We start from the raw sequence: 26519 nt of genomic DNA on the forward strand, positions 1-26519 counted from the left end.
TCCTCTCCTGTAGCTGCGATACCATTAACGATCTCCCACCCTACCAAAACAAAGAACACAAACAGTGGTGTGTTTAATTGACTTCCTTCTCAAAAGCTTTTGTACATTTCTGGTTACTTTATTCGTAAGGTATTAAATTAGAAAGAGTTATCTCTCAATTATAGACTCCATTCATCACAGGAAGGAGTTTAAGACTGACTGTCAGGAGGAATCCAGGGCCTTTTTCTGCCAGAAGAGAAAATGTTCTTCAAGATTAATAAGTGCACAATAAAAGCTAATTGCTGTCGTATTGCTCTGATTTGCTGTGATTTACTCCTTCTCAAAACCAACACTAAGATTATGACTCTGTAATAAATTGTGTAATAACAAAATGTTAAATAAATCGGTTAAATGGAAAGGGGCAGTATTTATCAGCTGGCATTTATTCTGGATGTTAAACACCGGAAATAATTATTCTAGTCATAACAGCACTAGGTGCAGTGACAGCGGTGTAGCAGCCTAGTGTTACATTACCTGTAGCTCAAAGCTGGCCGTTGATGTTAAATGAACATAATGTCTATTGATGAAAGCAGATCTTAGTATATACCATCTAGAGAACTACCAACTTATCATGTTTCAAATGCAGTAGTATAAAAAATAGGACAATTATTCTTCTTTATCTGTGTTCTCAGCAGATACAAGGATAGAATTACTGTATCTTTGCTGCTTGTAAAATTTGTAATGTGTATCAGATATGTCTGACAGACCACAAAAAGGTTTAATTAGTCAGTACTATTAGTCCTCTGTATAGAGACATTCTAAATATATTATGACATATACATATAGATATACAATGATAAATATACTGTGCATGAATACAGAAGTATGTAGCATTTCCATATTGTTGAAAGGGGTTATTATGGTGCCAGGAATCATGGGGGGACATTATTATGTGAAAGTGCATCCTGTTTAAAAGGCTAGAGCTTTGTTTAGACTGGCGGTGAGGTTATGGTGCGCCTAGCCTTTCCTAATGCCAGTAAACTGCTGCCTCGGAGGAGACACTACATGTAGTATCTACCCATAGCACTCAAATAGAAAATAAATGGTTGCGTCAGTGAGCAGTTGAGTACCGCTTACTACACCCAGTCAAATCCCCAAACACTGATTCTTTACTGGCCCTGGCGGTGTTCCTGAGTGTGGCTTAGGAGTAATTTTCAGTGCCAAAAGCAGTAACTCCAAGCCACACTCGGGATGGAATTGCCGGGGAGTTTAAAAGTCCTACCTGGTTCCCACGTTCCATCGGCGTCCTCCAGTGATGTCCCCGGTGTTCTCCAGCAACGCCCAGCATCTGCTTCCCGGCATCTCCAGGCTACACAAATGCCAGCCGGCATCTGCGCCCCCGCCGTGTGAACGTTAGGAACGTGAGGCCAGAGGAAGCAGATACCGGCCGTGCATCTGCTCGTGAGCCCTAGGCTGGAGGGTGGGACAGTGGGGATGGTAGGAGGGACCAGGTTTGAAATTTAAAATAATGAGTATTTTTAAATGTACTGCTTTTACATTTAAAAATACTCATTCTTCATACCACCACGGAGGTTAAGAACCAGTGCTGTGGCCAAATGGCAAATTGGCAGCTGCTGGAGTGGTGTGGGATCCCTTGCTCTGATCATCTTGCCCCCTTACTATTCATTTGAGGTTCAGCACACATGCATCATTATGGACACTGTTATAAGACCATCATGCAAAAGGTTAATTGACATTGTAATTACTGTCCTTGAAATAAAGTTATTTTACTGGTTCACTAGTATCCTCACAGAGTAGTATAGACAGTTTTTTTGTTGTCTTTTACTATTTATTGTAATGCCAACCTTTTGGCCTTTTAATATTTTACAGATTGAGCTCCTACAATTGTTCAGCACCTGCTTCTTGTAACAAGTCCGGCTCTATCTTATCTGGACACATGTTTATCACAGGGATATACAGGGATGCTGGAAAATGTAGTCCGTCATGTAGTTTTCTTCCTTGTTTGGGGGTCACCTGGTTAAATCCAACTAATTCTTCCACCAACTAAATTTAAAATATGAATGTAGTATTCCTCTATAAACGCTGATTTTCACTTGATTTTTTAGTCACCCAGATTGTTATTAGAATTTGTCTTAACTATTTGTATGTTTAGTTTGGCTTGTACATGTACTGCATGTTAAAACGATTTTCCTTTTTTTATTTATCATCATACCCAAGAAGTAGCCCTAAAATTCTAAGTACAGTGTACCGTCCGTGACAACCAGTACTATGTGCAATACAGGAATGCTGCAACTCTGACCTCAATTTCTTCCCATTGTTGAAATCCTAGACAATAATAATAGTAATAACATCATTTTCATGACTATCGAAGTAAGAGGGTCTCCAGCATTTTTGATAAAGTGACATTTTGTGTAGGCTTCCAGCTCACAGATCTGTAAGTAGCAGATTTGGACATTTTGCTGTCAGCAAGCAAGGGAAGAGAGGACTTTTAAAAGCCTTTTAAATTACCCCAAAAAAATGCTAATCAGAACTCTAAGTATAATTGAGGAAATAATTTCAAGCAAAGTTATTAGTGTTCACAGCATTGTGGATTTTGTACAACTTTGGAATCCAGTGAAAACTAAAAAAAACATTCTCTGTATTGGGAAAAGCAATTGCACAGAGAAAAAGGACAAAAATTGTTTAGCAACAACAGAGATCTTTAGCTGTAAATAATTATCTGTGCCAATATTTTAGACCATGGCATTTGATTTCAGCTGGAACCCAGAATATGACTTTGTGCCTAGGGCTGCCAGCGGAACTTGGGAGGAAAATGCTAAAGTAGTCTCTGAATTATAATTTCAAGGACTGGGCGACGATATGGATTAATGCTCTAGCACTGAATTTTAGAAGCTTTTTGATGCATCTACGGAGATAAAATATGTCTAGTCTGACAGTTCCAAAGGTCATTGGTAAAAGAAAATCATGTGTCTTTCCTGATCCTATGCATGTGTATAGAGTGACTGTAGCTATGCTGTGAATTTATAAATAGTAATGTCTACAAAGTGCATGGATAGGTATATAAAACAGTGCAATTTATGTTGTTTTATTCGGTTATATTCATGAAGACCACCTCAATGCCAAATAAATTCTATTTTTGATCAATTTTTTTCCAATTTTGATCATTTGGTTGCTTAAAATTGGAAAATGATTAAAGCCATGGGTGGCAGATTGCTATGGACAATTCATTTTCCCATACTTAGATTTCATTTAAAAGCTGATAAAAAGCTTCCGAAATAGCCATAAAATTGGCAGCTTCTTGACCAGCATGAGAGTAGAGTTGATTGCAGATATCATCCAGTATGTAGGCAATCTGTAAAATTCATCACTTAGTCATTCCATTTTCTGTGAGAGATGAAAGCAATTCTTTCAATGTGCATTCACAACATATAATACCACGCAAATCAGAAAAACCCCAGCATGTGGTACCCAGCAATAAGGGATGTACAGCCGGGCTGCCAGCTCATTCCTTTAATTACTGACATCACTAGGCTACAGAAGTTCCATGGTTAATTGGATTCAGTTGGTGAGTTACTAACATTTATCCTGCTATTCTACCTGTTAGGTAAAACAAAAGTTTCCTGTCCATGGTCAACCCTATTTTAGGGCAATTTATAATAAAAGCATATCTGATCGCTTGTTTACTGCACTTTCACCTATGCATTGTAACTTTTATTCTTTATTTTTTACCATGTTTCTCCCAGCCTCCGGAGTGCTGCCCACCCGATCTTAAATTTACCTTTAGTCTCTCTGCAGCAATTTTTTATTGTGTAGTGCTGCAATCACTTTCCTCCATAAATAAAAAATAATTTGCTATTATTTGCGAATAACAAAAGTACAAGTAAAATTCAGTATTTTAGTATGGAGCACCAGGCAGATTAAATTCCAAGGAATAATGCAAAGAACATGAATACTAATACCTAAAAATCTGCCTAATGTACATCTGTCATGGGAGAAATACTGAATATCAACAAGATATTTTTCTTAGGTTTTCATTCCCAGTAAATATTCATTGTGATCACACCACAAGTAACTAACTACACAGGCAGTGTACTGTAAAGATTAATTGTCAATTGGTTACCCATCATAAACCACAGCTCTCTACGTGTTATCCTCAATTTTCTATTTACAATGCAATATAAGTGCAGTTTGCTTACTTTGAGGTCACATAGTGAAAGCTTGTCTTTTTTATTGACTATCCTATATAACTGAATGTCTGTGAGCCACAAAGGTAAACATTACAGCACATCTGTATGCTAAGGATTTGCTGTTTGTAGTTGTAGTAATTATGGCTGCTTTGACTTTTGTTTAATTGTTAGCTGAACACTTTTGATTTGTTGAAGGATCAGTGAGCATAACTTATATCCATTATGCTAAAAACCAGCAGGTATAGGTAATGTAGAATGGTTGTAATAAGTAGTTTGTAGAGAAGAAAGTTATAGAAAATCTTAATCTATAATTTGGCACATTAGGTGCCACAGGTAAAATAAAATAATGTATGTCTAACTATACTATCATGTATATTCTAATACCAAGTATGTCCTTGTTTACCGAACTAACAAATAGAGGAACTTTAGAGAGTGTGTTTCAGTTCAACCTTCCAAGATGATGACGAGGGCCACCTTTTAGCACAAAGTATTTAGGCAAAGCACATACAACTGCAATGCCCCCTATTACATGGTCTGGGAAGATTCAACCCAAATGTGCTGTTTTCATGATCATTTAAAAGTTGCATGAAAGGCTTAATGTAGTATAACACTTTTAGCAATCATGTACTGCATTTTGTATAAAGGTATAAAGATCTATATATCTGCTATATTGAATTTCTTCTTTAAAGTAAGGCTTACAAATAATTTGGCTTATGAGTTGCAGTTTTAGTGTTTTTAAGTAGTTTAATATGATTTCTTATTAGCCACTGAATTTAGCTCCAGTGTAAATGTGCAATGGATTAATAAAGCTTGGGGAGCTTAAGAAAACAATCATTCTATTTCACCTACAAGATTCTTTGGAACTTAAAGGAATTTGCTGATAAGATTTCCTTTCAATCAATCAAGGTAAATGATCAAACTGGAAACCTCTATCTATGACTTAGTGTTTGATCCATTCACCAAGCATGTTAAAACATGCTGTATATTTAAGTTCTCATTGATCTGCCTACTGGTTTACAGTTGTAGTGCAAATCTAAGCATCAAGTGGGCACTGTACTTTTTACCCATTAGTGCAGGGCTATTAGTCAATGAACCATTATAATACTAAGAATGAGATATGCACTTCCCCCTATTATGGCCAGACCCAATCCCTTTGGAATGCATAGTTATGTTTACTTTTCAACATATATTAATGTATTTATTTCTTTGATGGAAAACAGACATTTATTTCCTGATCACCTGACCCAACCCCTTATCTATTCACACAAAAAAGGATATATATTTGTGTTTTTGTAAAGGAAATTCTAATGAACAGTGGATTGTTTGCTTAGGTGGGTTTTACATCTCATACTGCAGTAGACCGGTCTGGGTGTTTAGTAAAATGGCATATAGTCTGTTACTTTTCTGTATGTGTCAAAGTAAAGAAATAAAAACATTGTATAACTAATAATGTTATTACGCAGTATTTATTTAGCACGGACATATTACGCAGTGCTTTACAAAGTCCATAGTCACGTCACTAGCTGTCCCTCTAAGGGGCTCGCAATCCAATGTCCCTACCATAGTCATATTTGGTCGGAAGCCAAGTAACCTAACTGCATGTTTTTAGAATGTGGAAGGAAACGGGAGTATCCATAAGAAACGTGTTTTCTTTATAATCACTATGTATCACATTTTTTTTAATTGCAATTCATTAAAGTGTAAATGATGATTTCTATAAATTCTTGAAAGTTAGATTAATGAAATGCCAAATGTTGGACAAGATTAAATGTACCTTCTAGTTTTGTATGTCTTAAAACAATCAATTAAAAATGTAATTTTCTTGTGACCTGCAGGTCAGAATGGGATTTTACAATTAGGAAACTCTTCAATTCAATTAAATAAATTCAGCATAAATGTTTTAAGCCACGGTGCATCATTCTCATTCTCAATTTTGTATTTTGTTAATTTTAAAGGACAACTATTACAAAACTGTGTTATGCTGTGCGGGTTGTTTATTCATCACTCTGCTGGTCTCCATGCTAGGCATTTAGCTGAGATTAACAAAATTGTTTTTATATTGAATACATTTACCTGAATACAAAGGTTTCATTAAGATGGTCCTTTATTAGGAACCTATCAGGAGTAGATTGTACAGGAAATAATTGCTGACTGGTCCAAAAATATTGGGTCAGATATATTAAAGCCCTGCAAAAATGGAGAAGATAGACTATCATGGGAGAACCTGGGTGATCTAGCAAATCTGAAATTGATTTCTTAAAAATATTTGTTATTAGTTAGCAAATATTTTCAATCCTGGACCAGATCCATCCCAGATTTGCTGGATTACCCAGGTTCTCCCATGATACTCTATATTCTCCCATCTTAGAGAACTTTAATAAATTTAGAAGTATCATCTTTGTCCTTTACTGTTTGGATATATACATATCTGGTGTCCTCTAATGTATCAAGCTGCTTGCTTTTTCCAGGTCACTTTCACTGGATATAAAATTGGCAGCTCACTGGTATAATGGTAACTTTTTGATGGTACATTGATCTTATGCATCTACATATCTTCAATGTACGTATCTTAGACCTCCGATTTTTTTTAAATCTTAGAAACCAAATTTACTTAGGTTACCTTTTCTTGCTTGTAGGTTTAAGTGCCATAGAGTGTTGTAATCTGCAATTGCTGTAAATCACTCTCCCACATCACCTCCCTTTCCTAGTGTTAAATTGACTGAGTAGCTGCATGCGTCTGATCTGCAAATGATTTGCTAAAGGTTACATCTTGTCATAGCTTTAATATATGTGGGTATGACAATGAATATTATCAGTCCTGTCATATATTCAGTAATACATGGGTATTCAAATAAAATTCAGCCATTTGGTACAACTAAAATGAAATCTCTTTAATGGCATTTGAATGCCAAATTCCAAAGGAATCATTACATTTCCAATTATAGTCTACCAGTAAACAGCAGTTTTAAGAAACATGTTGTGTCTTGTTGATTGTAATTGCAATGTAGTTCACAATACACATGTGCATCCCCTGTACCTTAAATTATCATCTTCTCATGTACAATTTGCAAATGTTTGATTAGATTTGTGTTCAAGATAGCCTTTCCTATGAAGCCATTCTTACTGTCCTGGGTATGGAAGCCTAGACAGCACAATTTGACGTAATTTAGGATTATTTCTTTTTCTGGGAGAAAATGATGTTGGTTATATTTGCATTTAACTGAAAGCTCTTTAAATGGCAACTTATTTTTAACTCCTATTATAGTTTTTCACATTTTCCTTTATTAATAATGGATATCTTGTTTTTTTTAACACAGGTCAGTCTTCCAAATGATCCGAGCTGTGTTGAAGAAATATTACGGGTAAGCTGAATCATTTTGTATTGTAAAAGATTTGCACATTCATTTTTTTTCTTTCTTTTAAGTTAGTATAATATATATAGTATAGTATAGATATTTTATTTGTGCAATTTTTTTCATCTTTATTTTTTTTTAATTTGCATATAAAATGCTGGAAATGTCATCAACATGTGTAATATATACACAAATTCAAAAATTCATATATACATATATAAAGCAAACTCCTCTCCAGCAATGTCTTGAATTCTACCTAAGTCTTCTTACCTGTTGTTTGCTCCTGCATCGCCATCTCAAGTTCTGGCAAGGTCCTATTCTGTTCCTTACTATGGCATCTGGTGTTGTTAATTTACATTGCATACATTTCCACATAGAGGATATGATAAATTACCCGTTCCTAGTAGTTTCCTAAAACATCTTGTTTTAGAGTGCTGTTTTTGAATATATTGCATTAAAGCTATTAACGCAAATAATTTTGATGACATTACGTTTTCAGCATATTTAGGTAGACTAAATGGGAACTGGCCTGAAATTCTACCTCCTGGGAAATATTATAATGCTCAGCAATCCTGTAAGGGTTTTCACAAGAGCTATTTATTCAAAGTGTATAAAACTCAGCATGCAGAATATTGATTCTTCAACTTCCATAGATTTCCCCTATGTTAAGTATTATTTTAAATTATTTTGTAAGTAGAGATTATATATATATTTATTTATTTATTTATTTATATATATATATATATATATATATATATATATATATCCCTATATCAGATTTTGTTTTTACGCGTTTATAAAGACATTTTAAACCGAGATATGTGGCAACAGTTCGAAAAATGCATTCCAAATGCTCCAAAATATCTTAAAATGCCCAAAATGCTCTCGCAGGTCTTTAGGGTTTTTGGGTGTTTGGAAGACATTTGGGAGGTGTTTATGGGCATTTTATCTCTTTACATATTTTGCAGGATGCGTTTTATTTACAACCCATCAAGAAAATGTTCTGGTGTTGATTGGATTGAATTAGAATTTTAAACCTAGGTATTTAAAAGTTCAGGTTAAATTCTGTGGAAACAGTTCATACAGACTTAACCTTAAGTTGTCATTTGTTAGACTAGCTTACAGTAAAACAGGACTTTTTTGACACGTCAGACAAGCAAATAACGAGAACTGTAGCCGATTAAGACGTCTCTTTAGAATGCTATGAAAATTACTATGTCTTTTAGTTACGTTTGTAATCTTGGATTACTGCACATATAGAGGGAATTTCATGTAGATTAAAGTGTACCTAAACCTAAGAAGACAAAATCTATTGCAGTTTGTCAGCCCTCAGGTGGGTGGCTGCATCAGCTTTTGTTTTCAACTATTTTGCACTTTATGGTAATCCTGCGAATAACATGGTAAAATAAAATAGTTTTTTCGAATGACAGCACTTACTCTTTGTATTGTGTATACACAGACGCAGTATTTTCACCAGAAAATGTTTTTGTATAAGATTACAGAAACACCTCCACATGGCCTCTCTTCCATGATATGGGGGGGGGGGGGGGGTGGCAGTTCTCTAATTTTCATTAACTTCCTAATACATTGTTTTAGATAAGAAGTTAAAAAGATACCAGCATGGTGGCTCAGAGGTTAGTGCTCTGGTCTTTGCAGCTCTGGGTCCCAGGCTCGAATCTCAGCCAGGACTCTATCTGCATGGAGTTTTGCAGATTCTCCCCGTGTCTTCGTAGGGTACCTCCCACATCCCAAAAACATGTAGTTAGGGTTATTCACTACACCCCCAAAAAATTTGTCCCTAAACTTTATTAAAGGCATATGACATATGGTAGGGAATTTAGATTGTGAGCCACCTTGAGTGACAGTTAGTGACATGACTATGGACTTTGTACAGCACTGCATAATATGATGGCACTATATAAATACTGTGTAATAATAATACTAATACCTTTAGAAAGCAACACGCTGTCTTTGGTATATTTATCAGAGCAAAAAAATTTATTGTTAGGATTTAGTTTCATTTTTAAATAAGCAACTTTTGCAACAAGACCTATTTTAGCCTTTACTCAAATTTATTTTCTTTAAACAAATCAGGAATATTTTAAAAACTTCTATTTGCCTATATGTAAAGAAAATGCATCGACTTTTATTAGCAAACAGAACAATTTGGCTGGCAAAGTATTGGAGTAAAAAACTATTTTAGTATTTCTATGCATTTCTAGAAGTTCTCTATGGGGTTCATGTCATGCATAACATATACACCCCTTTTAAGCAGACAATTTACCTAACTTGTTCTCCATTGTTCAGAACTGACTTATTGCATGACATATCTTGTTGGATTTACTTATACTATATATATATATATATATATATATATATATATATATATATATATATATATATATGACGCCAGCGTCTAATAACCAAAAGTTATTTTCAGTGAAACTATACACAGGTTTGTTCTTAAGTTGAATTTTTATGTAAGTTGAAACAGGTACATTATTTTAATAAATGCAATTAGGATGGATGTTTGTCTCAACATATTATTAGGCAGCATGGTGTCAGTTACTGTATAAAATCCTCACTGTGAGCTAATCACTAACAAAGTCAAAAACAATGCGAAAAAACTTTATGGAGCCTAGACATTCATTAACTTCTGGAGCAAGCTGTGCTTTGATATGCAAAAAGAAACAACTGCAGAGTTTGTCTTGTTAATTAAAGAGTTACAAGATGTTGCAGAGGAGCTCAGTCTCAGCTGTGTTTAGCAAAAGATTTCTTCTGCAAGTCATCCGAAGCGCCCCCCTATCAAGCCTCTGTCCTGCATACAAACGAGCAGTGAAGCCCCGTTTGTATCTAGGAGTCGTCCGTATGTCGGGGACTAGCTATATTAAAAAGATTAATAGCTGCTAAGCTATAGTTAGTTATATGAAAATTTGATTATTCCTATAAAGGAGTCTAACTTGTCCCACCCTAGCATCCAAACTCAACGTTCCCAACATTTTGGGTCCTTAATGTTTTTAATGTGTCTGTGATGTAGGGATCAGAGGGAAATGGGTTTGTAGCAAACAAGTAGAAACCCATACAAAATAGGTAGTTTTGTGGGATATACCGTTGAAACTTACATATAATGTAGAAAATACTGTGAAAATACAGTTAAAATTTATGTAAATGTTCATCTGCCTATATCTTTGTTTTTTGATAGTTTGGACATGCAGTTTTCATTAAATGTATCTTCTAATCATTGATGTATTCATTATATGCCTAGCATAATGACTGCAGACCAATAGAGTAGATAATCTTGATGACACGCCAGCAGCTTTCCAGGGTATCCAGGGTATCAACTAAGCCAGCAACTTTATTGAGGTAGGGAACCTCAAGTGCAGTATTTGAGAGCTGCAAAGAGCTGCACATAATATTGTGTGAGTGTTATACTACTAAAACCTGCTAGCCTGCAAGCATGCACATGGAATGCTAAAAGACTGCAAAGATATTATAGGAGTTGTTGGAGGCTGGGGTCATGCTTCAGGAGACACATTACTCGAAGACTGCTTGAGGCATCTGCTATTACATCTTCATTACAAATCTATGCTTACACATTTGTGGTTCCAAAAGCCAGCCTAAAAAGTAAGAGCATAATCCAGTCTAAAGAGAAAAATTATGGACTGCACTGAAAAATGTAAGATATTAGGAGATAAATATATTTAAATATTTACTTACTAGAAACCAGTCTATAAAATATGTTTGCTTTACTGTTCTGAACAGCACATAAAAAAAGGAAATAAGGAAAATACAAAATACTTTTTCTAGGGGCTCTGAGGGCCGCTCAATAATTGCCAAAAAGCCACTTGATGCTTCCAAGAGCATGTCCGAAGTCAACTGCAATATTCTTTATATTGGTATCTATCTATCTATCTATCTATCTATCTATCTATCTATCTATCTATCTATCTATCTATCTATCTATCCATCTTTAATATTATCTTCAAAAAAAGATATCTTATCTATTCTATAAATGCATGTTCACAATCATATGAATACTAATGTACATAAAAAAGACATTTTATGCCTCGTATGTTGTAAAATTTATCCTAGTAAATCAATACAACCCAAAGCCTATATTAGAAATACATAGGAGTTCTATATTGTAGAAGCTGTGAAAGGGTTATTATATCATCAGGGTAAAGAGGCCTTTAAATTAAAGTTTCAATTAACTATGTGCTCAGAGTCATCCTTTCTGGTGTCCCGTCGGCCGGCTGCAATAACCCCACACTCTATAAATATATATCAACGGCCAAAAAATACCCTTGACAGTTGAAATTACATGTGCAATTTCCATTTTTGTGTGCTGTTTAAGGCACTAATGGATTTAATCAGCCCCATCTCGATGTGATGTGACTGTTTCATGTAACACAATTAGCAGGTAGCGACCTTTATTTGCTCCTCTATAATTTTACCCTGTAAAATAGAAACTGACATTAAGGAAGATGCTCAATTTTGGTCCCAGTAACGGTGGTATTAAAAGGTAAAGCTTTTCATTGAGGTTACAAATCCACTCAGTAGCTGACAAGCACTTTAAATATTTTCATATGGATTGTGGAGGAGGGGAGGTAGTTGGAAACCAGTGTACATGATGTGAATTGAAATTCATAATACAGACGTCACTGGAAAAGTGAGTAACAAGCTGAAAAACCTAGTGAATCATGTTGACCTGCCAAATGGAGGAGCACATTGGGGAGGAGATGATGTCAAACAGTCGTAACTTAGCAACCTTGGTATTAGGCTGTCAAGAGACTTAGAAAAGGAAGACTCTTTTTATAAAAGATCTGTAAATAAATGTATTTTTAAATATTTTAAATTTGCTGCAAAAATAGCTTTGTGTTTTTGTCGGTAAAGGTGTTTTTTTTTCCTTACTTTATACCAAAAGTTTGTGATTTACTGTTTGTCTCCCAGCTGGGAAAATGGACCCCAAAATAATATCACTTGTACCTTACGTGGCTTTTATTGTTTTATTTATCTATTTTTACCGTCAGAAATCCATGAAAAGCATGACATGAAATATTAGCCATGGCGAAGGAAACCTATGGTTTATCTGAAATCTCTTAGCATTTAGATTCCTTTTCTGCAAACACATTTTTTGAACTACAATAACGCTCATTGTTAGAGCAGTCTTTGTTACTAAGCCGTTTGTCAATAATCCTAATAACACAAAGCTATGGTAGCGGAAAATGGCTGCCACTCACATGTCAGGCCCCGGACAGTGGAGGCTATTAGGGGTTTGAAGACAATTTAATAGACAAGGTAATGTTCGTGTTATTTAGACAGCAAACGTTAGAGAAGCACTTTTGTGTGTTTTGCACAGTGCTAGTGGTTTAACCAATCTAGTAAATGTCTATTGTTGAGGTTCTAATCATGAAGTATACAATTGTTATGTGTTTTAGCTTTTACTGGGTTTAGGTACACCGTATAAAACTTGTATAAAACCTGGACAAATCAGGGAAGGTACCTGCCATTTTCAATGTATTAAAAGTCCAAGAACAATACTGGATTAATATAATGCAGCTTACCCATCTTTCGATGTGTTGGATACATTATTTTTTTTAATTTTTATTTTAACTTTCCAGAACTTTTTTTTTGGTTCAAAAGAGACTGCGCTTACTTGATATACTTATTTTTGGGGGGACTGCCTTTAAATTTGTTTTGTATGGATTTGGGGGGAGTCCCCTTCTGTATGGCATGCCCCTTTCCCAGGCCTTGGGCTGTAGCCATGTTGTCCATGCTGTTTGCTGAAGCGCCTGTTCTCCAGTGTGGAGTACAACCTCTTACTACCACCATCTTCCACGCTCAGTCTATTATTATAACATCACAACTGGGTGCAGGGAGACAGAATCCCATGCGGAACACAATACTTGAGCTCCTCTCCAGATATCTTTGGAGACAGCATTTTCCTGTACATCCAATGATTTTTGGGGAGCTTACCATTGGAATTGGTCTGAAAAAGCTACTCTCAAAATTGCCTTTATCTGGAACATCATTATTTAAGCCATATCATGAGAATATTATAATTAATGGCAACACTGATTGTGAGATAGACTTGGGGTTATTAGTTGTATTGACCCTTACCTTCATCTTTTGCCTCTGCATGGCAGCTCTATTCATTTGTAATTGTGGGTCAACCATTTATGAATTAAAATATAAATAAGGGCAAAGAAGCTCTGTAAATAACATTTAATAAAATTATGTGTATATCATATTTGAATGAAAACATTATCCATGGTCTTTTTTTCTGGACATGGAGGGGATCTACTTATTATCCTCTATGTAAGTAAAAAGTGATATATACTTTTTTTTCTATCTATGTTGACATTGTATGTATAAAATAAATGTCTTTGATAGTCTTTAGTAAAACCCATATATCCAGATATTTCTGTTACATTAAAACACAGAATAGTGGACAGTTTTCCACCGAATAGTAGACAGTTTTCCAACTATAATACAAAAAGTTTGAGGTGTTTTCGTCTAATATGACTGTTTTATGCTAGAATAATGTTTAAACATTTGATATTTATGTAACTATTCAGAGCTCTCAAGGTTGCACTGTGGCTTATCCTTTCCTTTCCCTCCCCATCCTTATTGACCACATGTTTTTTTAAGCTACCTCCTTTCCTGGAAAGGGACAACTCCGGCTTTCATTCATTCAGATGTCACCTTCTTCTACATACTGGCTTCTTACAATGGTTCTTACAAGGTCTGCACTCCTATATTCTAATACTATCAGGCATGCTAATCCTTCACCTTTTTTACATATCCAAGTTACTGATCCAAAATCTAGTCCCTAACAGTGAAGCAGGGGGATGGATCATCATGCATATCATTAAACATAGGCATTACCATTAAGGCACCCTTTAAGTAAGATGTTACAATGCCATACTAAGAAGTCACTTGCTGGCATTACATTAGATACACAAAAAGTATGTACCTCCTTGTCCACATTATTATCTATCATCTATCTTCTCTTGTTGCTTGATAATGGCAGCCATCAAATATGTACATTCATTTTAGGCCAGAATTCAGTTTTAGAAAACTGCTAGGCAAAATTTTAAATAGGGTTGGCAGGGAGCTCCTCATGTTGTGTATCCTCTCCAGGCTTGGAGAGCTTTAAGAAATCAGCCCGATACATCTAAAGTACTGTGACCATGCCCCGATTTCTTCCTACATAAATTGTAGATGTGCATAACCTTTAACATATACAGAAACACAGAAAAATGACAATTGATCGCCTATAAATACTACTAGCAATAGGTCACTTTCACTAATACCTAAATGGAAACACTTGTTCTCAATTTTATTTTATAAATATACTGTATAAACTAGCATTCATATTTTATTTTAAAATTCTTATTTTACAAATAAATGTGCAATGCTCTATATGTAAAAGTGTGCAGTGCATGCTGGCTGTCTAAAAGAAGAGCCCAGCACCGGCTACCCCATTAAAATGATGATCTGGACAGCACCATATGTGATAGGGAAGTGGTGGAAGTGAATGCCTTTGAGACATTCAGTTGTGTTTATGTGCATAACCTGAGATCTTGCTAGATAAGTCTATTTTACTAGCTCAGTTTAAACTAAATATATGAAATACTCAAATAGCAGATTCACTCTTAGCCAGGGGGAGTTAGGAATAAAAATTTATAATATTTTATATTTACTTATAAATATATGATTTTTTTTTTTTTGTTATAAAACCTAATACATAGTTAAAAAATATTTTAAAAAGTTGGACAAAACACTATACATTTCCATTATTGTAAAACACATTTCAAATGACACCAAGTTCATTCACATAAACTCTTATTTCCAAGCAATCATTTCAAGAAATGTAAGCCAAAAGGAGCTACAGTCATCATTAGTTGAAAAACTGTGTGCCCCTTTTATGTTTCTAATACATATCATGCCAGCAAATGTCATGTTCCACTTGTCATATGCCAGTGATTAATTTGAGCTTCTATCTCTGTGAACAAACAATTCTGTGTGTTCTGCAAAGCTCTGTCTTAGTAACATCTACAAACTCTGCCTAATTCCCAGTGGACAAGGGAAAAAAACTTGTGGTTATAAAACCACATAATTTGTGCTCTTCTAGAGACGGAATTGTTTGTGACATTGAAACTTGGCAACCATGTTAATATTTCTTAGTTTATTCTGTATATACATGGAACATTATTGCAATTCTAAATGTCGGGGAGGTCTTTAAAAGAATGTCTTTTGGCAGGCTGAACCAGGTATCAAAGAAGTAGATTTATGAATAGTGTAAAAACACTTTAGTAGTTGTTTGCATTGTTAAAGGAATACAGCTTCTTCCATTGACCATATCCAGTAATATCACAAATTTTCATTTGTGCTGGTAAATCATCCCCGTTGTTTTAGCACAGGACAAACAAAGGCATTTTTGCTCTTAAAATTAACCACTGGAAGCTGTCCTTTTAATCAACTGCTAGTTTTATATGTCTTTTACAAAGTCCAGAAAAAAGATATCAGCTTGGAGACATGGGCCCTGATTTACACTTTTATCTGTGAAGGTGAGTGATTCAGCAAACCTGGAATGGATCTGGTGCAGGATTGAAAACATTTGCTAACAAATAGCTAATGACTTTTAGGAAATTCATTCCAGGTTTGCTGGATTACCCAGCTTTACTGATGAAAGTGAATTCCCAGGCTTGGAGAACTTTAATAAATCAGAACCATTATCTCCATTTTTGTGCCACAACCATTCTACTTCTCTGCTGAAATTTACAAAAGTTTCCTCTAGAACAGGGGTCGGCAAACTTTTTTTGGCTACTAGGCCATTTTAGGAGGTCAAGAAGGCACACTAGGCCTGGCTCTTTCTCAAGCAGTCCCGAGCTGATGGCTCCGCCCTCCACCAGGAACGCCCCTGAAGGGAAGTCCATTTCCTCCGCAATGCATACGGAGAAGAGGGAACGCCCCTGAAAGGAAAGGACGGGGAATGTGCAGAGAAGAGGGAATGTCCCCTTCCCCCGGCAGTGGAAGTGTTAACGCCGGCCACAATAAATAGAGAAAAGAGACATAACAAGGAGGCACAAGAGCTCTAGAGCTGCGGGTTGCCGACCCCTGCCGGCCAGGATTAGGCCGGAGTGACCAGGGGGGTGTTAGGCCGGAACAGATTACTGGCTAGGCTGTATCTGGCCTAAAGACCGGAGTTTTCCTACCCCTTATCTAGAACATGGATTGTTTTAGGAGGCCAAAGTATGACTGCTGGTGTCTTTTATATTTTTTAATTCCTATAAATTATTGGTATCTAACTGCATTTTTCTCTTTTGAAACAAATTATGTATCATTTTTTTAATTATCTAAATGGTGCCATCAAAGCATACACAAAGGCAAACATGGATAAAAGGGAGGCATGAGATGACAGATGGGAACAGTGAAAATTGTCTTTGGTCTCTATGACTTAATTAGCTTGATATATTAAAGCCCTTCCAGATGGGAGAAGTTAGACTATCATGGGAGCCTCATGAGTGATCCAGAATACCTGGAATGGATCTGGTCCAGGATTGAAAACCTTTTTTTATTAATAGAAAATGGCTTTTAAGAAATCCAATCCAGATTTGCCAAATCACCAGGTTCTCTCACCGGTCTATCAGCTCCAGTATTTGGAGGGCTTTAATAAACCAGGCCCACCGCGTGGCACTCCCATTGCTTCTCTTACATACTAAAGTATTTATCTCTACATTCTGTTTGGTAGAAATACTCTTTATTTGTTCTGGAGTATAACTGAAATTGAATGAAAATCCCAATTTGATTAGCCACCAGAACAGTGGGCATGATTTATTAAAGCTCTCCAAGACTGGAGGAGTTACTCTTTCATTGATGAACTTGGGTGATCCAGCAAACCTAGAATGAATTTAGGAGTAAATTTTTTCAATCCTTTGCAGGTTTGTTGATGAAGTCTATTTTCTCCAATCTTGGAGAGCTTTGATAAATCAGGCCCAGAGGGTGAGGGGGGTATTTAACAATTAGTTCGGGTGGAAATTGTAAGGTGACCTTAATCTTTGTATAAATCTTTTATTTTCTGGTGCTTTCAGGGCAGGGCGTGAAAAGACATTTCTGCAGTGACACAGACATAAAAAAATTACGTTTAAGCCATTACTTCTGCAATCTGCTTACTAAAAATGCAAAGGTGTTAATGGATGAGGAAATTATAGAAAATAGAGGGTGTTTGATAACCTGTTTTTTTTTTTTTTTTGCTTTGGTGTTAAAAACAAAACTTTCCAATAAAGTGATAAACATTAACATAACATAAACATTTGTTTTTAAATGTAAAAAAAAATACAATTCTAAAATATTTTGTATGATTTTGTCATTTGTAATACAAAACATCCATATAAAATATAAAGAAACTGTACCGGTACCCTTCTACACCTTTAACACATAGAAGACCTAAGTGCAATGTACGCTTGTAAAATAGGCTTTTCTAGTTTTGATATCATTTTTATTTGCTGCTGAGGGACCTCCAGGTGTCTTGCAAGGACATCGCTGCAGGCAATCATCCTAAAACTGTATAACATTTGCAAAACATTTTCTGTCAGAAAGTCTCAGATTAGCTTCGGTACTTTTTGTTCAGTGTAAAATATTCAGTTTAGTTTTATTCTGTACCTCAATTTATTCCATTTAAGAGTCTTTTTGTAACTTTTGTGTACTTTTTCCCTGGGAGATGGAAAAAAAATGTGTGAATCTGCTTAAAATATTTGCTCATTTTTTGTATGTACCTGAGGGCTTGTAATAACAAAACATTGTCTTCTTAACTGAGCACAAGGAGCGTGACCAACTGCAACAACTAAAACATGTGCAACTAATTACATTGCTTTTGAACATTATGCTTAGAGGGAGATGCCGTTATTACTTCATCTAAAAACTTTGTTAACATGGGAGCCAGCAAGTTGGTGGATATCAAGTATTTGTTTAATCTCTAGCATGATAAAAATAGCGCTTTCTGCCCCTCTAATCCAAATATCTTGTGGATCAGTTGACATGATTTTAGAATTATGTAAAGTTCAAATAATGTGGAAATAAATCAAGGCCAGCTTTTACACAGTGACTTGACGTCCGCCCAATTCCACTTTAAACTATTACATATGTTGAGTTGTGTTTGGCCTACTTCACATTTAATTGTCAAATATTTGGCTGTCTTACTGGAAAGAAAAGGAAAAGATGTATAACTTACTTGCAGTGCATCAAAATACATAAAAAATGAAAAATAATGTAGATCTACAACCACAAAAATTCTTCTTTTGTTATGCATGTATGTGTTGTTGGAACGCTCTTTGAACTTTAGATGTGATTGGCTCATTAATGCCATATGTCTCTTTACAGAATTGATGTATGAGCTTGTTCAGTAACACAAAGAGCTATTCTAAATACATTCACTTTACTGATGACGGTGACCTGAAATCTGTTAGTTATAGTTTATTGGACTTTAAAAGTTTCAGTGGAATGAATCTGCTGTTGAGTGCAAGTTACAGACATACAAACACATACAAAATATTTATTTTGCTCATGGTAAGTTGCCACTAAGTTCTGACAGGTGAACTCTCACTTTCATAATTTTTTTTTTTTAACATTTTTATTTTTATTTAACAGAGGATTTTACAAACAATCAGTTTCAGTATAACAAGCAAAATAAATTAACAATCAAACATAAAACCAATGGATAATCGATTCAGGTCGTGTACACAACATTGCTTGGCAATTATCATATAAACTGAAGTGGTTGAACAAAATACAGAAACTCATATACATTTTGGTTCAAATATGGTTCTTTACAAAGTCTGCTACAAAAAGACAGGCGGGTCATTATCCAATAATTTATTGGATTATTATTTATCTATACCAAGAAGTCTGCTCAAATGTAGATATAATGCGTTACCTAGTTATCAATGGTAGTATATTTAGATAGGATTCCCATAATTTAAAAAAGTTTTGTACCTTTGAGTCTTTTTTGATAGCAGCTTCTACCCAGTCCATTTGGAAAACATGTCTGAGTTTCTCAAAAAATAACGACAGAGTATGGGAGTCAGTGCTTTTTGGCAACCATCGATATGATCATTTTCATGACTTATTTAGTTGTGTAAATTTCAGCTTGAGCTGTAGATTTCTGTAGACTTTTTTAACCTCCCTGGCGGTAATTTTGAGTGTGGCTCGGGGCTAATTTTCAGTACCAAAAACGATAACCCTGAGCCACACTAACCCAAAGAGCCAGCGGGTTCCCCTGGCGATATCCATACAGCATCTATGTCCCCTGTGCCCAACATGATCAAAGAGACGTGTGAGCATTTGGGGGAGTTATGCTAGGGGGCATAACCGGGCAGGAAATTTAAACAAAATGTCAATTGTTTGACATTCAACATTACTGAATTATTTATAATCAAACCAGCAGGGAGGGTAATGAAGTGCTTAAGATTAGGCAGTTAAGTATGTGAAAAGAAATCTAGATCTCCACCAGATGGCTAGAGATATAAAAATATGAAACATTTTTTGTTCATTTTTAGGCCACGTTAGCCATTTTATATTAGTTACGGTTTCCCTGTAATTTACAGATCATTTATCTTTCTGACTCTGAAGCCTGATAATTTCAACATATTAACTTATCAAAAAAAATGACACTAAAAATGAAAGAACATTTTGTACTGCTGAAAATAAATATTTTTTTCAGAATTTGGAGTTACATTTAAATCCACTAGTATAAATATATATTGTAGAACAGTATAAGAGGAGGACAACTGAGATTCCTAGAGAATTCAGTCATTCTAAAATGGCTCAGCTATATTATTCATCCATATAAAAACATATTCAGGTCATCATTCTGATGAGATGGGTCACCCATTAAATATTTCATCTTGTCCGTATACATTTGTTTGCCACCATGTCTATAAATCTAAGTAAAAGTAAAGTAATTGCAGAGATATCTGGTGTGCTGTGCTTTCTTTGAAGATCTATTTTCTTTTTAATTGGGGAATACTTTTAAAAACTTTAATCATTTAAAATGAAATGGCCATATTAACGCAGAATAACTCCCTGGAGTAATAAAGGTTTGGGTTTAAGGTACTATCTATGAAAACTATTAATACATATCTATTTTGGTTATTAATAAAATGTTTATTATTAGGTTTACTACTTTAAAAATCTACAAAAATTATTACAAATTTTAATTCTGTAAGTAGTTTTGTTTATATAATTTGTCTGTTGTGTGTATATCCTAACAATAAACTTTTTGAATTGGCATTCTTTTATCTGTTTAATATACCACTTCAAGTGTTGTGATATCTTTTTGAAATATGTGTACAAAATATCTAATAAATCAGGCCCATTGTTTCTAGCTTTCCAGTTATCTAATTAAATTTCATGATTCCTCCCCACATATGTTAAGGTAAGGAGTGCTGTTCTAACAAACTTTCTGTTGTAGGGTGATCCTATTGCTTTTCCATACATACTGGTATGCACATTATGGTTTTAAAATAAAAGCCAGAAAAAAACAAACAAATGCAGCGGTTTCATCTAAGAACTCGTTAGGTGTACCATTTCAAATTTTTGTTCTTGGGTTTAGATACATTTCAGCTACTCTCCACGCATTGGAGGAGAAGTTGAAGAACACTGAGCATTTCCAACATATTTGTTTGATGTTTGCACTAAGTGATAAAAATTTAGGTTATGTTGTGGTGTTAATTTAAAATGCAATGGACAACCTCATGTAATACTTTCAATGTCTGTTTTCTTACCTAACAGGAAATGACACATTCATGGCCTCCACCTCTGACGGCTATCCACACCCCCTGTAAAACTGAGCAGTCCAAGTTTCCCATTTCCAATAAAGTAAGTTAGGTTTTTTTACACAAAATAAATATATTTTAATTTTTTGAATATAGTATTTATAGTTTGGTAGGGTGTATAAAAAAATGTCCATTTACTAGTTATTGGAGTGCCTGTGAAGCTTGTATGAATAGTGTATAGTCAAATGTAGTAAAATCAACAACTATTTCATTTGCTAGTAAGAAGGAGCCATCACAGAAGTTGTGGAGAAGAAGAATTATAGCAAACATTACAGTCACAAAAATTATCAAATTTTATTCCATTAAAAATAGTGATAGACTGAATAACACAGCTTCACCGATGTCCCAAAACCTGTAAACAAAAGCCTGACATTTTACCTTATTCTAAACTCATAAACCTATCATAACCCTTATCATTCACCCAAAACCTTTCAGTTAACTGGCTTTCCACCCAAATTGTCCCAAGGGTGTCCTATGATAACTGTAGGTGATGTATGTATAGATTGCTGGGGTATGTGGGGGTAAATGGTTGGGGTAAATGCTGTTTAGCAGTTAAACACAAGAATGTTACCATTTCAATAATTTATTCAACAAAAATATAAATAGACGTAAGAATTGTTAGAGAACAATGGAGTGCACTTATCTGTTAGAACAGCAGAAATTCCCTCTAGCTTTGTGAAGTGGTAACCATTACTCTATGCAATGTTTCTTGAGATCTCCTACAACATTTCAATGAGATTCAAATCTGGACTTTGGCTGGGCTAGTTCTTAACCCTCCTTTTTATTTTTGATCCATCTTTTTGTAAATCATCCAACAATGCAGACTCCATGAGTGGAGGCTGCCAAGACACTAAGCAACAAAAAAACCCACAAAGCTTACCATTTCCATCACTGTGTTTCAAAGTAGCTATGGTATTCTTTTCTAATTCTGTGAACTATGTTTACTGTTACTGTGGACAAATAACTACTATCATATTTTCAAAATCAATCTAAAGCAGTGGTCGCCGACCTTTTAAGCGTCATGGACCACTAATTTCACAGACTCTGTACCGGGCAGACGCGGGGAGTCGTGTGCCACTCAAAGGGGAAGAAACTTCCCCCAGAGTCACGTCATGATGCCAAAACCTGCCCATTCTCCAATTGCAGGTCTGAGTCCAGAGATAAAACCTGTCCTCCACCCTGAGTTTGCAATCCATTCGGGAGACATGGTCCATGGCTCTGGCCAGTGCGCCTCCTTCTACTGACCCCACAGGGGGCCACACTGGCCAGAGCCACAGACCACTGTTTGGCAGTTAGCTGATCAAAAGTACATTGTTACAAAAAGCTTGAGGTTCTTGAAGTCTTCTAGTATCAGTAAGCTCTTGACCTGAATTTGCTCATTTATTGTTGACATGATGACATCACATATATCAACAGCAAAGAGATCATCAAACCCTCCATATCTGAGATCTAAATATAAAGAAGTTGCACAAGAATTCTCCCCAAGGAGGTTCCTGATATTGGCACTTAATTTAGAACACCAGATTCCTAAAAAATATAACTGGACTTTTAACATCTTTTTTTGTGATCAATTTTGCACTTTGGTATCTGATACTGGTACAAAAACTAAACTAGAAACTAATAGGTATAAATAAATGACACAATTTATGTAGAATAATTGTTTTTTTTAAGGTAAAAACAGCTTGTTAAAGTGCCTTATGGAAAATAATCACTTTATCAAGTTGCCAATACAATTGACTATGCTTGAGATAATTATAGCTTTGTAATGTAAAGCAGACAGGGAAATATTGCATTTTGACACATTAAATAGTTATTCTTTTTCATCATTCTTTCATGTGTTGGTTATTTATCCTTTTCATTTAATCCCCACTTGATTTTTATGAATTTTGGATAAGGTTAAAATGTGATTGATGGAAGGAGATAATACTCAAGCCCTTGGCTATGTGACCTAAATCGTTATATCTAAATATTATGTGAATTACTGGTTTGATTTATTTATGTTTATTTGTACAGGACTCCCAACATCTGACCTCAGGATACAACATTCAAAGTATGTATTTTGCTTACCTACATAACCATATTGTAGTGGATTACAATGCAATTTGTGCTGCAAGATGTTCGTTTTATTAGTACTATACAGAACAGCATTAAACATTTGCAAGGAATTACACAAAAACTAATGTTGTCTTTGTTTTGTTACAGCTTTTCATGAGGTGCTATTCTTTTTTTTTCTATTGCAGTGTACCTAAAAGTTACATAACTTTGATTTTCACTTATAATGCACTGATCAGCAGACATTAACACCAGCTACCTAATAGGCAACCTTTGTATCGCTAAAACAGGTCTGCTGTTCATCAATAAAAGTGCCTATTCTAGCACAGCTGAGCAGCTAAGAAGCCAAAGGACAAATAGGCTGAATTTCCCCAGGAAAGACACAAATCACAATAAGAACTTTCCAGACTGACAAACCCTTCCAAACCCCATCCAAAACCAACAAAAATGTATTTACATTAATTTTAAATTAGTATCACTTCAAAGAGATTTGTTTATATAAGGTATATATGGATTACTCCTTATACAATGATTTTTGTTTTAATGTGCATAATTTGTTTTCTAGAGCGTTGCGATGTTACAAACAAAACTGCAGTAAAATCCGCCCCACAGAAATCGTAAGTGACTTTTTTTGCATTGTTTACTAACATATTGTTACTTTTTAATTGCTACATCTTTTTTAGAGTGAAAACAAAAGTTCAAATGCTACACTCGATTAAAAGAAAACAGTGATTCCCACGATTATGCATGTATAACAAGAAAATGTAAAAACAATACAACAATTATACATCGATATGTACAAAATTATTCAACACAATCATGCAGCATAGAGCTTCTCCTGGTTATTTTGTTACAAGGGCTTGAAATTACTGACTTATAGGCTAAGCAGACCACCATTTCCAGGACTTTTTCTAAACTGACCTGTTGGTCATCAAGACTTTCTCATTGGGTAGGATTGTTTTGAGAAGAAGGGTTTAGATTTAGAGTTTAGTCATCAGGTTCAGGATGCCAAACCTTTAGTAGTAATATGAAATCAGAGAGAGGGTGGTACACAGATATTTTTTTTTTATTGTAATGGGTTGTAGTGATACAATCATCTGTTATCTAGTTTTTGCTGTACCTTTGCTATAAATGTATCCAATATATCGGAAAATATAATGCTGTGAAGAAGGAACCTTGAGTTGGTAGAGTTTGTCCTGGTTTCTTTTAGTTTTAGTGCAGTTTGGAGGTGTCATGTTTGAAATGACATATTTTAATAAGATTTTATTAGGTAATCAAGAAGGTACATATTATGGATAGGCAACACACACAGTTGGTCATTAACCAAGTAAAGAATTATGTAACAGAATGGAATGTAATCAATTTCTCTGATTAGAAACCTGTTAAAGTTGTAAAATTAGGGACCGGGGATTGGAAATGTTTTTTTTACACCAAGTATTTCCAGGACCTTTTTAGTTTTAATCTCTGGAAAAGATGCTGAAAAGCTTTGGAGCTTCTGTAGGTAGGTTCTGCAGCATAAGGATGACTGAACCAAATTAAGCCTTCTATTGTCCATTTCCACCGGATCCCAATCTACATGATGTCACTAAGGACACACAGCCAATCTGCTAGTGATAGCTGCAGCATTTCTAAAGTGATGAAAAATACCTTTTTTTTAAGTTTAGACAAGAACTTCTTGTAAAATAAGGACGTCTGAGCATCTTTGAGACAATATGTTGCCTGAATAGTCTTCAACATAGAATATGGGGAACTGAGAAAAAGCAGGCATATAAAAACCTATGCTGGTGATTTGTTTTTAGCAAGTGTTAGGTGGAAATGCTGGAGATTTACAGTTCTGTGAAGGAACTGCTGAAGCACACATAAAAATAAGGTAATACCAAATGGACATAAACTGATAATAGGTAGGTTTACTGTTGGCTTGAATTCTATGCTCTCTATTTTTCTGTGCTTCCAAATCATTTCTGTTTGCAGCAGTAGAAGGATAACCTATAGGGGCAAGTACATAGCCATTCAACAAGTAAGAACACAAGTTCTGAAAAGTATCTTGAACTGTTGTCAAACTGATGCCATTGACATGAGCTCAATTCTTGACAACACAGGCCATTATGCATAAGTTAAATAAGATGCAGTAGGGTTAAGGAGGTATTTTTTAACTGATATGGATAATAGAACAAACCTGGTACGGGAGGGAGGAACTAAAGGCATTGTCCTAATATACTCTGTTCAATCAAATAAAGATCTATTCCTTATCTTTTCTTCTCACCTTCTGTACTGGCTAGTTTTTATATAAGAATTCATGTGTGCTATGCTTTATGTTCAGGTTTGTATCACACATTTTTACCTGAATATCGGTCATTCAAGCAGAACCAAACAAATTGAAACATCTCTGATGTTTGGTGGTTATTTTCGCCACAGATCCGTATGCTATAACTGTAATTGATAGTGTACATGAGACATGCTGACCTATTTCCTATGCAAGAAGGTCCTGAGCCTATTAAATCACAGCCTGACAGCTTAGTTAGCATTGCTTCTGCAATTGTCTTTACTGGGGTTCTAGTTTGGTTACGAATCAACAAACTATTCAACGAACTGTTGGTAAGCCAAGCACAGGTAAATGTAACCAACACCAATGTGTACATTTATCTAGCTTTATTGTGTTTGTGGTGTAATTGGTATTGGTTACATAATAAAATCCAATGATACTCCCATCATTCCTAAGGTTTTACTTGTCCTAGTGGCCATCATCTCCATTAAAAAAGTAATGGGAAATGGTTTAAGTTGCCACAGGAACCCTGTAATGATGGAAATCTGTTCTGTTGCCACCTAAGAGTTGATGTTATCCAGCTTTGGAAACTTTTCCTTTAACTTCCTGGAATAGGAAGTTGAATAGGAAGTTAAAGGAATTCTCTCTCCTGAAGGGTCTCAGACAACAAAAATAAATTAAACGATTCTCTACCATATCACTTTGTTAGTAAGTACTTTAAAAAACAAACCTAAGAACTGTTAGTATACTTATTGTCTGATACTTCTTTCACAACTTTTTGTACTTGTTTTATCTTCCCCAGGGTTTTTATTTTTACTTAGTTCTG

At 35.1% G+C, this 26519-nt stretch overlaps 1 protein-coding gene across 1 annotated transcript in view; it reads left to right on the forward strand.

Annotated features, from left to right (window-relative positions):
• The window catches only part of AFF2 (ALF transcription elongation factor 2), a 313572-nt gene that overhangs the window by 178058 nt on the left and 108995 nt on the right, over positions 1-26519 (forward strand). The window contains exons 4-7 of the mRNA XM_072431518.1: positions 7505-7549; positions 21335-21421; positions 23392-23428; positions 23996-24047. Coding sequence (XP_072287619.1) covers positions 7505-7549; positions 21335-21421; positions 23392-23428; positions 23996-24047 — 221 coding nt within the window. The remainder of the gene's footprint in view (positions 1-7504; positions 7550-21334; positions 21422-23391; positions 23429-23995; positions 24048-26519) is intronic.

This window comes from Pyxicephalus adspersus, chromosome Z, assembly GCF_032062135.1.
Source record: "Pyxicephalus adspersus chromosome Z, UCB_Pads_2.0, whole genome shotgun sequence".
In the NCBI taxonomy this organism is placed as follows: domain Eukaryota; kingdom Metazoa; phylum Chordata; class Amphibia; order Anura; family Pyxicephalidae; genus Pyxicephalus; species Pyxicephalus adspersus.